The sequence below is a fragment of the Leopardus geoffroyi genome, chromosome B1, assembly GCF_018350155.1.
Source record: "Leopardus geoffroyi isolate Oge1 chromosome B1, O.geoffroyi_Oge1_pat1.0, whole genome shotgun sequence".
Classification (NCBI taxonomy): Eukaryota; Metazoa; Chordata; class Mammalia; order Carnivora; family Felidae; genus Leopardus; species Leopardus geoffroyi.
In genome coordinates this window covers 76,384,625-76,400,562 of record NC_059327.1, presented here as the reverse complement: position 1 = coordinate 76,400,562, position 15,938 = coordinate 76,384,625, and the positions used below count along the sequence as shown (strand labels likewise).

At 33.8% G+C, this 15,938-nt stretch overlaps 1 protein-coding gene across 7 annotated transcripts in view; it reads right to left on the bottom strand.

Annotated features, from left to right (window-relative positions):
• The window catches only part of LRBA (LPS responsive beige-like anchor protein), a 785,650-nt gene that overhangs the window by 601,022 nt on the left and 168,690 nt on the right, over positions 1 to 15,938 (bottom strand). For all 7 annotated transcript variants that reach the window (XM_045465918.1, XM_045465937.1, XM_045465946.1 and 4 more), the window contains exons 18-22: positions 14,385 to 14,477; positions 12,871 to 12,979; positions 12,384 to 12,465; positions 9,084 to 9,207; positions 8,598 to 8,790 (exon numbers count right to left, since the gene is read on the bottom strand). In XM_045465918.1, coding sequence (XP_045321874.1) covers positions 8,598 to 8,790; positions 9,084 to 9,207; positions 12,384 to 12,465; positions 12,871 to 12,979; positions 14,385 to 14,477 — 601 coding nt within the window. The remainder of the gene's footprint in view (positions 1 to 8,597; positions 8,791 to 9,083; positions 9,208 to 12,383; positions 12,466 to 12,870; positions 12,980 to 14,384; positions 14,478 to 15,938) is intronic.

Below are 15,938 nucleotides of genomic sequence, written 5' to 3'. Positions count from 1 at the left end.
ACTAAACGACATTTATTAAGCTTTAAAGGTGAAAACCACAAGAACTAATGTATACTACAATTTTATATTTTTCTTTTCCCCCTCACAGCATTAAGTAAAGGTTTAGCATTTATTTTTAAAAGTATACTTAAGCAGCAAACAGTAATAAGTCTAGTTTTACTCAGATAAAAATACTCTACAATTGACTTAATCAGCATTTATTCCATTTTGTAATTTTAATACTAAAACTTGACTCAAAGACTGGTTCTTGGCCCAAAACAGGCAAGACAGGCCTCTCCATAAAGTAACTATTTTCTTTGTAAAGGTTTTTTTTTTTTTTTCAACGTTTATTTATTTTTGGGACAGAGGGACACAGAGCATGAACAGGGGACGGGCAGAGAGAGAGGGAGACACAGAATCGGAAACAGGCTCCAGGCTCTGAGCCATCAGCCCAGAGCCCGACGCGGGGCTCGAACTCACGGACCGCGAGATCGTGACCTGGCTGAAGTCGGATGCTTAACCGACTGCGCCACCCAGGCGCCCCTCTTTGTAAAGGTTTTAATATCTGTTTAAAGCTGTAAGTCACTGGAGTAAAGAAAAACATAAATTAAAACTGTATATGTAAACTATGTATAACATATAAACTATAAATACATATAAATAATAGTTTTATGTAATAGTTTTATAAGCTATATATATATAAACTATATATAATATACACATAAACTATAAATACATATACTTAAAATACACCAATCATAATTTTGGGTTTTTTTGTATAAGTGGAGTTTATACTTCTTCTTTCAACATTCTCTGCACCATAACATATGCTCCCAGAATGACATAAAACGTTTTCATTAATTTTTAAAATGTATTAAGGATGGGGCGCCTGGGTGGCGCAGTCGGTTAAGCGTCCGACTTCAGCCAGGTCACGATCTCGTGGTCCGTGAGTTCGAGCCCCGCGTCAGGCTCTGGGCTGATGGCTCAGAGCCTGGAGCCTGTTTCCGATTCTGTGTCTCCCTCTCTCTCTGCCCCTCCCCCATTCATGCTCTGTCTCTCTCTGTCCCAAAAATAAATAAACGTTGAAAAAATAAATAAATAAATAAATAAAATAAAATGTATTAAGGGGTCTTAACTGGGGTCCATATTCAATTTATGTATAATTCCTCTATATCTGTGATACTTTCTAAAGAATATATTATATTAACAGCTTAGTGTAAAGGCAGGAAGGGAAGAATTTTATAAAGGTTAGTAAAAATAATTCTCTGTACACTCAGAGGGGCACTTGAAATACAGAATGCATAAGAAGGGCTAACTTTAAAACACAGATTTCTGGGAACATCCCATGAGATTCAGACTAAGATTCTGGGGTGAAGTGCAGGAGACTATAATAAAATATACATCTCAAGTTACTCTGATGAGAGATTCCCAAATCAGACTGTGTGTGGTTATGGTACACACACTTTCAAGACAGCTGCTGCAGCTATTTCGTCAGTCACTGATAACAGAAGACTGAGATGCTAAGGCACATACAGGGTGCCCCGGTACCATGTGACAGCTAAACTAGACAGCCCAAACAATGATGGTGCGGATCTTCCTTCTTCCTGCAACAAATATTTAATGTGCAACTGCCACATGACTCTATGCACAATTCTACAGGAGATATAAAGATGTATAAAATCTTTTGTCCCTACTCATCAGAGCTTACAAGGAACAACCAAAATAAGATAAAAGAGCTCATTTCTAACAAATAATATAGTAAGAGAGATATTATAGGATCACTCATAATTAAATGGCAAACATTGGCTGTATCACTCATTACTGCTCTTCTTCATGTACGTTACATATTCCCAAGCAAACCAACAACTCACCATGCTTTTTCCTCGGTAACACCACCTCTGTACCTCTGTTTATGTCAATTCTTCCACCAGCAATTTTCATCATTCCAGTCTTTACATGCCCAAATCCTATTTGCCCTTCAACGCTGTCATCAAATGACATCTGTTCTACCACTGTCTCAGATAGCCTCATGTGAGGCTGTCTACCCATTCACTGTGAGTATCTCTTCTATGGCATTTATTCCTTCCTGCCTTGTTTTTTAGTGTTTTACATATATATATATATACACACACACACACACACACACACATATATATATAAAATATTATCTCCCATATTAGAAAGTAACTTTTTTTAGGATAAGATCTGTTCCTGATGCATCCTTCTATCTTTCATGGTAGCTAGAGGTACTCAAATACAAGAAGATAGGAAGAAAGGGAGTAGTGGAAAGGAAAAAAAGAGTTACGGTAGAAATGGGAAGAAAAGCAGTACACAACTACTGTAAGACTTGGACACAGTGATTGAAAACAAATGAGAGAGGGGCGCCTCAGTGGCTCAATCAGTTATGCATTCGACTCTTGATTTCGGCTCAGGTCATGATCTCATGGTTCATGAGTTCAAGTCCCGCATCTGGCTCTACGCTGACCGGCACGCAACCTGCTTGGGATTCTGTCTCTCCCTCTCTCTCTCTGCTCTTCTCCTGCTTGTGCGCTCTCTCTCTCTCAAAATAAATATAAACTTTAAAATATATTTTTTAAAAGAAAAAAAGAAAATGAATGAGAGAGACCACAGAGTATGTAACCACTCAAGCAGAGACAAAACAAACACAGATTCACTGAGGACATAACAGAGAGAAAGAGACATAGGCTGGGGGAAAGGAGAAGACAGAGGGTACAGAATGGAGGAAGGAATGTTGAAGGTAAGAACAGAGAGAGGGACAGGAAAGAGGAAAAGTGGCCAAAAGAAGAAAGAGAAACAAACAAAGGGGGAGAGAGTTAGCTAGGCAGTGATAGATGGCAGCAGCAGGGACAGAAGGCAGCACAGATTGCACTAGATACCCACAGTACCTAATAGAGCAGAGGGGTGGAGAAGACTGAGTAGAGAGGACAGGTAGAGGGGGAGAGGAAGAGAAGCTGAGGGAGAAATGGAAATGGGAAAAGGAGGGAGACAGAGAGAGACTACTTAAGAGAAATACCAAGAGAAAATTAAGTGCTGTGAATTCACACAGAATGTGCTATAAGTGGTTGAGGTAGTTAAATCCTGAAAACTATGAAGGATATGGCTAATTACAAAGGAACACAAAGTTCATGCCATGAATAAACAAAAATGAAGCTTTTTAACAAAGAATGATATAACTTTAAAAAGTTAAGTGGAAGGTAAGGCAGGAAATCCTTTGTTCAAGAGGAAATGAAAGATTGAGTAGAAACTCTTGTTAAAAAAAAAAAAGAAAAAACTTTATTTGCCTTTTTATGAAAATTAAAACAAAGGGTTTGTGGAGGGAGTAACATTACGTAAGTTATTTTTAGCATAATAAACTTACAGGAAAATAATACCTAAGGCTACTGATCATTAGAAATATCCAGAGTAGAAATGATCTAGACATGCATAAAGAACTACAAATCACTAAAGGGAAGAAAAAAAATTTTTTTAACATAGGCAGAAAACAAAAGCTTGCAAAAATAAGAACTTTAAAGTGTCATGAGGGGCACCTGGGTGGCTCAGTTGGTTGAGCGTCCAACTCTGGATTTCAGCTCAGATCAGGATCTCATGGTTCACTGAATTCAAGCCCTGCATTGGGCTCTGTGCTGACAGCATGGAGCCTGTTTGGGATTCTCTCACTCTCTCTGTCTCTCTCTGCCCCTCCCCTGCTTGTGCATGCACACACGTGCACGCTCGCTTTCTCTCTCTCTCTCAAACTAAACATTTAAATAAATAAATAAATAAAGTGTCATGGATTAGAGGGTGAAACATTACTTAGGATCTAGCAATTCTACTCCTACTTATATTTCCTAGAGCAGTGCTCTTTTCAAACTGAGGATAATTCACCTGGCAGATCACAGAATCAACCTACTGGGGCATCATTAGCATTTTTTAACAAAAAAGAAAACCTAAGAATATATCCCTATATACCAAAGTTTAGTAAGGGTAAATATTGTTTCCTGAAACCTCTGTTTCAGGTGTATGAGAGAAGGGTGCATGCATGTGAGTGTGTACATACATACATGGTCACTATAAATTTCTTACTGGGAGCCACAGTTATAAGAAGTATAAAACTGACAACTATAGTAAAACCGTTGCCTTTGAGCATCCTGACTTATTCATAGCAGTATAAATGAATGAACCAAAGCTGTATGTAACAATAAAAAATAATTCTAAAAACAAAAAGTTTGTGAAAAAATAAGGAATAGAAGCATCCACACAGTATGATGTCATTTTCATAAAATACAAAAAAAGGGAAAATCAGATTACATTATTTAGGAATATATTTTTCAACTTTTTAAAGAAGGAAATGATAAACACAAAATTCAAAATAGAGATTAGATTTAAGGTGGGGTTGAAAAGGGAGAACCACATAGCATGTTCTTAAGTTGGGTAGTCACAATTCTATTATAACACTTCACAGCATACACACTACACAAATTATTGTAGATATAAGTAATTATTTTAAAAGTTGGGTTTATATCAAACATGAAGGGACTGAGGGTCTGAACTAGTGTGTTGGAAGTGAGAATTAAAACAAAGAGATGAATAGGAAGAATGATAGAGCTGTAACAAAGGAAAATAGTCACTGAGAATTTATTCTATTTTCTGTGATTTCCTTCATTAACTTCTTATCCATATCCACATTTACCATTTCTAGATTAGACACTGATAGTTAAAAAAAGTTTAGAAACTTGTCTGAGTTTACACAACCACAAAATACTATAAACCAGAATTCAAACCCAGAACTATCCTTTGTCCAAAGCCCATGTTCACTTCATTACATACACAAAGGGACTGGTAACTAAATATAAATGTTTAGTCAAAAATGTTCAGAAGTTCAAAGATACGGGAGGTATTTCCTAGTTTAACCTCCTAATCCTGTACATAGGAAATTAAAAGACTATTGTCCTTAAATATTCTATGAATTCAGCAGTTCTCAAGCTCTTTCATCTCAGGATGCTTTACACTCTTAAAAGGTACTGTGGCTCCCCAAAACTTTTTATTTTTATGGGGTATATCCATTACTACTTATCATATTAAAAATTAAGACTAAGAAACTTTACAAATACACATTCCAAAATAACAATAAATCCATTATATGTTAGTGTAAATAACATAATGAGAAGATAATAGTAATAATGAGAAGAGTGCTAGGATTTCACATTTTCGCAAATCTCTTTAAATTCTAGCTTAATAGATGTTGCACTCTAATATCTGTTTTTATATTCAATGTGTTGTATTATATACTGTTTTGATTTATGTATATAAAAAAATACACTTTCAAAAGACACATAGCTGGGAAAGGAGGACCTCACACATTTTCTGAAAAGGACTCATAGGCTCGCAATGTCTTCAGGCTGTATACTTTATGAATTACTGATCTAGGCACTTGGGTAGTTGTCAGTTAAGCATTCGACTCTTGGTTTCAGCTCAGGCCATGATCTCGTGGTTCATGAGTTTGAGCCCACATCGGGCTCCACACTGACAGCATGGAGCCTGCCTGGGATTCCCTCTCTCCTTCCTCTGCCCCTCCTCCACTCTGTCTCTCAAAATAAATAAACTTTAAAAAGTAATAAAAAGATTTGAAAAAAAGAATTACTGATCTAAAGTTTATAGTCTTCTAGCCATTCTTCCTAAGGACGTGAACAAACAAAAGTATGTACAAAAGCACAGAATTAACATATAGTAATTTGAAATTTTGAAAAATCTAATTTATACTGATACTCCCCTAACCTAGAATTCCCCTAGATCTGAAATCCAATCCAAATGTATGTAAGACCCAAACTCAATCCTGTTTTTCTCATTATCTTTTGTAAAGAGGAATACAATACTAGCAGAAAATTAGTCCAGACTGCAGCAGCCTACTACAATAGAAATCAAAAGATCTGGGCATCAGCACAAACTAAATTAATTTCAACAAGAGGTAACAAATAGTGGAGTACTACGTGGCAATGAGAAAGAATGAAATATGGCCCTTTGTAGCAACGTGGATGAAACTGGAGAGTGTTATGCTAAGTGAAATAAGTCATACAGGGAAAGACAGATACCATATGTTTTCACTCTTATGTGGATCCTGAGAAACTTAACAGAAACCCATGGGGGAGGGGAAGGAAAAAGAAAAAGAGGTTAGAGTGGGAGAGAGCCAAAGCATAAGAGACTGTTAAAAACTGAGAACAAACTGAGGGTTGATGAGGGGTGGGAGGGAGGAGAGGGTGGGTGATGGGTATTGAGGAGGGCACCTTTTGGGATGAGCACTGGGTGTTGTATGGAAACCAATTTGACAATAAATTTCATATATTAAAAAAAAAAAAAGAGGTAACAAATAGTTTCTGTAAAGTACCAAAAAGTAAATATTTTAGGCTTGGAAGCCATACAGTCTCTGTTGCAAATACTGAATACTTATAGCATGAAAGCAGCCACAGAAAATATAAAAATAGATGGAAGTGGCTGTGTTTGAATAAAACTTTATTTATAAAAACACAGGCTTGACCCTCAAGACATATTTGGCAGAACCCCGTTTTAGACTAGTCAGCTCAAAAAATGTAGTGACTAAGAGCATTTTTATAAAATCAAATCTTTTTCTTATTTATCACTGCATTATTCTCAAACATAAATTAGAGCGGTATCTTCCAATCTAAGATATCTTTGTAAATCCTTATGATAATAACACACCCTCCTCTCACTGAGTAAGAAGAAAGCAGAATATATAACTCTTAGGTACTTTCAAATAACTAAAAGTTATTCAAGCACCTAAATAAGTACATTGAGGAACTGGCAATATATTCCACAAGAATGGCAAAATATTCCAGAATAATAAACTATGAGAGTAAAAAAAAAAAAAAAAAAAATTTAAAGATATATCAAATTTACCATTTCTGTTCTTTATTCTTTCTAGTTAATTTATAATAATATAATTGTATGGTTATATTCCTTCTGAGTATAGAAAGAGTTCTTAAACCAGATACAAAATGCATAAACCATGAAAGAAACTAAATTTTACTGCGTTAATATTTGAAATGTAAAATTTCCTCAGAAAATACAAACACAAAACTCTAAAACTTAAGTAAATAAATTGACAAAAGATATTCATAAACAATACAGCAATCAAAAGATTAAAACAAGAATATATTTTTTAAGTTCCCACAAAACAATAAGTAAATGTAAATTAAAATTATGGAGGCACAGCATTTAAAATTCATCAAATGTATGGGGTACCTGGGTGGCTCAGCCAGTTAAGCTTCCGACTTTGGCTCAGGTCATGATCTCACGGTTTGTGAGTTCAAGCCCCACATCCGGCTCTGTGCTAACAGCTCAGAGCCTAGAGCCTGCTTCGGATTCTGTGTCTCCCTCTCTCTCTCTGCCCCTGCCCTGCTCACACTCTCTATCTCTCAAAAAGTGAATAAATGTTAAAAAAAAAAAATTTTAATTCACCAAATGTGCAAATTTTTAAAACTCCAGCCATACCAAGTGCTGAGGTGATGTGAATCAATGAGCACTTATACATCACTGGAGAGCATGTAAAGTGATATACCAATCTGGGGGAAAAAATTGCATTATCTTCTAATGTTCAACATCTGCATCTTACAAGTAAACAGTTCCACTTCTAGGAATGTAGAGAGAAAAACTTACAAATATATACAAAATGTATCAAAAATGTTCATCAACTGGTAAATGGATAAAGCCATACCATGGAATACAACACAACTGAGAAAATGAACCCAACTACATGGGTCAATATGGATGAATCTCAAACAATGATAAGTAAAAACAGCCAGCTACAGAAAAATGCATTTAATGTGATATTCTTTATATTAAGTATAAACATGAAATATAAATCATTTACTGTTCAGATGTGTATGTGTTAAAATATACATAAGAAGGAAATAGAAATAATGAAAACACCCAAATTAAGGTTAGTGGGGAAGGAGAGAGGGCATAACAATGATAGACAAAGAAAACTGGGATGGAGAACCCAATGTCATAAATACTGGTAGGTACATTATTCCTTATACCTTTTTGTAGGTGTAGAATATTTCATAAAAAAATTTTAAACAAAAGCTATATAAAAATAACTTACACTGGCTTAAATTAAAAAAATAAAAATAAATAAAAGACTAGCAGATTCTCCCAAATCAATTTTTTAACTGACTGTAATGTGACCAAAGGACACACATTAGCCCAAGCTTTTCTAGTTAACTCAACCACCTTACGTTACTAAAATACCTTCTCATCTTTGAATATACTGCGCCACCTTGTGTTCAAAAGCTTCAAACTACCCTAAAATTTAGAGAACCGTATCTGTGAAAATGGCTACTTGAAAATATAAGTTCCTTTATGCTATGCCATGAGGTTTCACTTTATTAAGCATACATAAAAATAACATTTGAAACCTCGTTTTGATTCTGAAGAAATTGGAAAATTTTTCTTCTTAGTGATTCCTTTTAGTTGTTCTTTCACTGTGCTTTCAGAGAATGTCTTTTTTCCTTGCTTTTAAGTACATAAAATTTTTAAATGAGTAAAACACAAAATTATAGACATTTATAACACTAAAATAAATTTTCATTAAAAAAACTTACCTTTGAATGTGTGATTGATAAGGTATCTACCCACACACGCCAGCCACCCCACTCATATTTGACTGCATGGTAAAGTAGGATTCTGAATATTGCATAAACCATTTCTGTTATCTTTTGCTCATCAGAATTCTTAGGATTGAAATAACAAAGAGAAAGCATCCATTCTTGCCATACAGAACACTGTAGCAAGCTCCTGAAAATTGTAAGAGGATATTGAATTACTAAAAAAAAACTTTTTTTAATTTAAAAAATTTAAAAAAAAACCCTCATCTCTAAGAATTCTAAAAAGTAAAAGTTCAAAACAAAATAAGCCAAAAAAAAAAAGGCACCTCCATCTATTAAAACAATTAAAGAAGGTGGTACTGAAAACTCACTTTAAATATAAGGTACATTACTTATATACCCTTAATGAAAAAAGCATATGGAAAATTCATTGCACAGTATTTTTTAAAGCAATTTTTCTTAGAAAAAAAATTCAAACCTTACCTTCTGTTTTCTCTGCTGTTATTAAAAAGTTTAATCATATCAGAAAGAAAGGCTCTGCGAACTTCCATGCTTTCAGGACACTGGGGAGAATTTCGAAGTAGGGTTGCGATTACTTTTAGTATCTCTGTAAGACAATTCATAAATTAGTAAAAACCAAAACATTACAAAAAATTCATGATGGAAGATCATTAATATATTTCTCTAGCTTCCCTGACATAGATGTCTACTGAAAACATCCTTGTATTATAAAAAAAAAAAAATGATCACCTGCAGAAAAAAAATGACAATACATGTATTTAGAAAGCCTCCATAAATAAGGAATTTTTTATTTCATCATTAGAATGTATGAAAGTAAAGCCAAATTTTAAAAGGTTATATTAAATAAAATTATGTTATCTATGAATTAAATAACAGTAAAACTAACAATTCTCCTTAATTTCTGCCAGTTAGTAAAGTTGATCTCAAACTCAAAAGCTGTAATCAAAATCTCAGAAAAAGTTCTCAGCTTTTCAACAAAATAGATGTTTTATGCACAAAGCTTTCCATTTATCATAGCAAATTTTAAAAGCTACTACAATTTTCCTCCATGATTTTAAAAGTGAAATTAGGGGGGCGCCTGGGTGGCTCAGTCGGTTGGGCGTCCGACTTCGGCTCAGGTCATGATCTCACGGTTCGTGAGTTCAAGCCCCACGTCAGGCTCTGTGCTGACAGCTCAGAGCCTGGAGCCTGCTTCACATTCTGTGTCTCCCTCTCTCTCTGCCCCTTCCCTGCTCATGCTGTGTCTCTCTCTGTCTCACAAATAAACATTAAAAAAAAATTTTTTTTAAGTGAAATAAGGTTAAAAAACAAATAAAATTAAAACCTATTCAACACCCCAAATACAAATGAAATTGCTACTGTAATGGTCTTAAAAATAACGCTGTCTCGGGGCGCCTGGGTGGCGCAGTCGGTTAAGCGTCCGACTTCAGCCAGGTCACGATCTCGCGGTCCGTGAGTTCGAGCCCCGCGTCGGGCTCTGGGCTGATGGCTCAGAGCCTGGAGCCTGTTTCCGATTCTGTGTCTCCCTCTCTCTCTGCCCCTCCCCCGTTCATGCTCTGTCTCTCTCTGTCCCAAAAATAAATAAACGTCGAAAAAAAAAAAAAAATTAAAAAAAAAAAAAATAAATAAATAACGCTGTCTAAATTTCTAGTATTTAGCTTTAAGGAAAAAAATTCTTTAAAATATATACTTAAATCCAGAACTATAAAGAAACAAAAACAGCTATAACCCTGAATTTAAAATTAAATAAATATATTAAGTTTTTACCCAATTACAATTCAGAACTTCTGAACTAGCTTTTTGCCAAGGTTTTTGGTGAGTGCAAAACAGCAAATACGAAGACATTTTATCATACAATAAAAGACATTTGGGAAGTAATTTCTGAATTCTTCTAATGACAAATTGAAAAATTTCTCTGCCTGGAAAATGATTACAATGATGATAATAATCATAATAATAATTGTAATGACAATAATAGACACTTAATTTTGAGAACATACTATCATGAGGTACTATTTTAAGAAAACCGATATACAATGATAGCTAAATACTGATTTTATCCCCTTTTTAGAGATAAGAAAACTGAGGCACACAGAAATTAAGCAATTCACACAACTATTAAGAAACATAAACAATATAAAAACCTGGGCAGGTGATGCTTTTAAACACCGTACTATAGTGTGTGTCTTTCTGAGATAGTATATTACATAGATCATACATTCTAAAATTCTTACTTCAATAAGTCATCTCTATAATCATAAAATATAATTTATATTTATATACATATACTCAAGATTTTCTCCTTTTCTTACTCTCTAAAATAATAACATCAAGTCTCCCTGAAGGCTGAGGAAAATTAAACTTCCCAGACATGTTTTTAAAACTAGTACTGAAATAGAGTACCACAAACACAACTCACCGCACAAAAGGTAATTAAATTTCAAAACTCCACAAGTCAGTTATTTCAATGTCAATAATCTTAAAAAGATGAAAAATGTACACTTTGTACAAGTGCTTAAGAATTCTAAATATCAGGGGCGCCTCGGTGGCGCAGTCGGTTAAGCGTCCGACTTCAGCCAGGTCACGATCTCGCGGTCCGTGAGTTCGAGCCCCGCGTCAGGCTCTGGGCTGATGGCTCAGAGCCTGGAGCCTGTTTCCGATTCTGTGTCTCCCTCTCTCTCTGCCCCTCCCCCGTTCATGCTCTGTCTCTCTCTGTCCCAAAAATAAATAAAAACATTGAAAAAAAAAAAAAAAAGAATTCTAAATATCAAAAGAAAAGACTGTTCAACAAGACTAAGTTCATAAACAATAAAAAAAAAAAGCAGATATTTTTCAATTCCAAACTTGGTATTCCTAACTTGACATTAATTTAAGATGAAAGCTACCTCCATGGTTCATGTAATTTGGGCTGACATCACTAAATGGTGCAATCAAAACTTTACTGAAAATCTGAACATACATTAAATCAGTATCTTACATACACAATTCTTCAAAACCTCTATATAAACATTTCCACATAACCTAAGGTTAATTAGATGTTATATTCAATATTAACCAAAAATAAAAGTAGCATTATATTATTCCCTATAATAAAATATTCTTTGAACACTATGTTCCCAACAATATCAACTTCAGGTTTTTCTCAGTGACTTTCTTTTTATTGGCAAAAAGTACTTTTTTTTTTTTTTTTAATTTTATTTTTGAGAGAGAGAGAGAGAGACAGAGCACGAGTGAGGAAGGAGCAGAGAGAGAAGGAGAAGCAGGCTCCAGGCTCTGAGCTGTCAGCACAGAGCCTGATGCAGGGCTTAAACCCACAAATTTTAAGATCATGAACTGAGCTAAAGTCAGACGCTCAATCTACTGAGCCACCCAGGCACCCCAAAAAGTACTTATTAAAAGTATAAAAAATAAGGGGAGAAATGGGGGAAAGTACTCAAAGGATACAAACTTCCAGTTATAAGCTGAGTAAGTTCTGGGTATCTAATGTACAACATGGTGACTACAGTTAACAATACAGTATTGTACAATGAGAAGTTACCAAACCAGTAGATCTTAAAAGTTCTCACCACACATACACACAAAAAATTCTAAAGATACTGTGATGGATGTGTTAACTAACCTTACTGTGGTAATCATTTCACAATATATACATATATCAAATTGTTTCATTAAGTTGTACACCTTAAACTTATACAATATTATATGTCAATTAAATGTCCATAAAAACAAAAACAAAAAAATAAAAGTATATAAAATACATACGAGGATTCTGTATCTTTACTGAAGAATCAGGATCTGGATGCTGTTTATGTATCACTTGAGTACAAATATGTTCTATAAGAATCTACAGAAGGAAAACAATAGATTAGCATAATCACTGTACCATTAATATAAATGAACATAAGTCAGCACTAATCAATGTTAAGTATACAGTCCAATGCTGTCATGCTAACCATCTTCTGTATTTTATAAAATAAATGATTTCAACATTGTAACTCTATTTTTACTTAATTACAAAACAAGACATCAAACAATCAATACAATGGAGGAAATGCTTAACAGAGATGTCCATACTGTTTAATAATTAACAGATTAATAGATTTAAGATGCAGCTATATGTGCTTTATATAACTAATTTCAAAACTGTGTATCAAATCTAAATTACCTTATTTTATCTAGACATTAGCAACTAAATTATAAAGTCATTCTCAAAATATGAAATAAGATTAAATTCTAAATATATTCTTACCTCAAACAAAACATTATACGTGGTCATTGTGATTAAATTTGTCTGAAGCATGAGTCTTTCTGCTAGCAATGAAAACAATCCATGTCCAAGCATGACTTCAGCTTTTCTTCTGTGATTTCATAAAAAGAAATAATCAAATGCAGAGTACTATTATCTACTATTTAGTATGCAAGTTGGATGAAGAAGATACAAAAATGTTTTTCACATTATCCACAAATTCCAGCTCAGTAACTCTCCCACTTTTCTTTAACCTAGAACTCATAAGGCCACAAAATCTTTAAGCAGAGAAATACAAACTACAATGTAAGCACAGCTGAAGTTTAAAAAATATATACACAAGACTGGCTATGTCACAGCACACCAAAAATCTTCAGAGCAATTGTTTATTAACTAGTTTCTACTCTCCATCAGCACTGAGCTAAGCTCTATTATGGATGAAATCTAAAGCCTAAGTAAGTTGTTAAGTAGAAAAACAATATGGAGAAAAAGGTAGAAAAAATGAAAGAAAATTAAGAAAATTAATACTGTGAAGATAAACACACCAAAATTAAACTTCCAAGCAAAAATTTAGAAACTAAAGTATCATAAATTTCAATTCTACCCTGAGATTCATCAAATTTTTTCTGCAAATGGCTGGATAGTAAATATTTTCGGCTTTGTGGACAAAATGGGCTCTGTAGCAACAACTCAATACTGCTGTCACAATCTGAAAACAGCCATATATAATAAGCCAATAAGTCATTGTGGCTGTGTCCCAACCAAACCTTATTTACAGGCAGCCAACTGGAATCCACAGAAAGACCATAGTTTGCCAACACTTCTCTATTGCCACAAATGTTAATTTTTATAATAAACCAACATGGTATAAGGAACAATAGGTAGGATATGAATATCTACATTCAGCTAAGAAAAAAATACAAAAATTTCAGTTTTCAGTTATCCATATAACAGAACATACTATGACAACTATCTAGGTTAAAGTATCAGCTTTATAGTACAGATAAAGCAAATGATCAACCCCCATGAAATGAAGTCTCCATGGTTTCTAAAATTCCATTTATACAAATGTACTCTTATAATGAATGAAGAACAAATGGAAAATTTATTTCATATAAAACTAACTACACTGGGGTGCTTGGGTGGCTCAGTCAGTTAAGCATCCAACCCTTGATATTGGCTTAGGTCATGATCTCCCAGGTGTGGGATCGAGCCCTGCATCAGGGTCCATGATCAGCCTGGAGTCTGCTTGGGATTCTCTCTCTCCCTCTCTTTCTGCCCCTCCCCACTTGCACATGCAAAAAAAATAGATAAATATTTTTTAAAAACCTATATATTCTGTTTCCATTTTATTTTTAATATATAGAAATGGGATTAAATTTACATAGATTTTATAAATAAAAATAAAGAGAAGAGGAACTAGAGAAATCACAGAACAAAAATACTATTCCAAAGATTTATAAAATAAAAAGTAATATACCACAACCCATTTTAGATTTCATGAACACTATACTCACTTTGGGGCCAGGTGTTTTAAAAAATAGCCCATTGCCTTGAGAGCTTGTACTCTGATTCCTTCACTTGTCGATGCCATAAGTTTATAGATAACACTGAAGTAATTAAAATTAAAAACAAATTACTATTATTCAAAAGTAAAGATTTAAAATACATAGGTATACATTTATTTTTATATATTCATGATATAAACCTAATTTCAAAATATGGGTGAATTTAATACAAATTCCTAACATTTAAAAACTTACGTTTCAACTATACTGTCTTCAAGAAACCCGCTTTATATATAATGACACATACAGACTAAAAGTAAATGGAGAAACCATAAACCATGCTAACACTAATAAAAAGAAAGCAAGAATAATTAACACTAATTTCAGAGAAAGCAGACTTTACAGCAAGTTAAATTATCAGAGATAAGAAGGGCATTGCTTGATGATAAAGGAGGCCAGTTCTCCAATAAGACATAATAGTCTATAACATGTATGTGCCTAACCATAGAGTATAAAACAATGTGGCATAAAAATTGATAATACTGCAAGAAGAATAATAGATGAATACACTATTATAATTGGAGACGTTAACATCGCTCTCAGAAACAGATCCAGCAGGCAGAAAATCATTAAGGACATAATTGAATTCAACAATACCATCAATTGACTGGATTTAATTGACATCTATTGAATATTTCACCCAGTAACAGCAGAATACACATTTTTCTTAAGCTAACATGGAACATTCACCAAGTAGCTCACATTCAGGGCTATAAAACACATGTAAACAAAGGCAAAGATCAGAAATGATATATTGTTTGTTCTCAGACCACAAGGAGATTAAACTAGAAATCATTAACAGAAAGATAGCTGCAAAATTCCAAAATATGTGGATATTAAACAAAATGCTAAAAAATAACATGTAGGTCAAAGAGGAAGTCTCAAGAAAATCTAAAAATATTTTAAACTAAATGGAATTGAAAACAGGCTATTAAAATCTGTGAAATTCAGCAAAAGCAGTCCTTACGAGGAAATTTATAGCAGTGAATTATTAGAAAAGAAGAAAAAACTTAAATCACTAATCAAGCTTCCACCCTAGAAAACTAAAAAAAGAAGAGAATACTCAATCCAAAGTAAGCAGGGGAAAATAAATAAGTATTAGAGTGGCAAACAAAAAAATTAAAAATAGTAAATCAATAGAGAAAATCAATGCAACCAAAAGCTGATTTGAAAAAGATCCATAAAGGAGGTAAGCTTCTAGCCAGGTTAACTAATAAAAAAAACACAATTTACTATTTTCAGAATTGAAAGAAGGAACATCACTACAGATCCCATAAACATAAAACAAATAATAAAGGAACACTGTGAACAATTCTATGCCCTTAAATTCTATAACCTAGATGAAAGAGACCAGTTCATTAAAAGAGATAATCTGCCAAAACACACACAAGAATAATTGATGATCTACGATTTTACTAATATGTGGAATTTAAGAAACAAAACACATGAACATATGGAAAGGAGGAAAAGAGAGGAGAGAGGGAAACAAACCACAAGGGACTC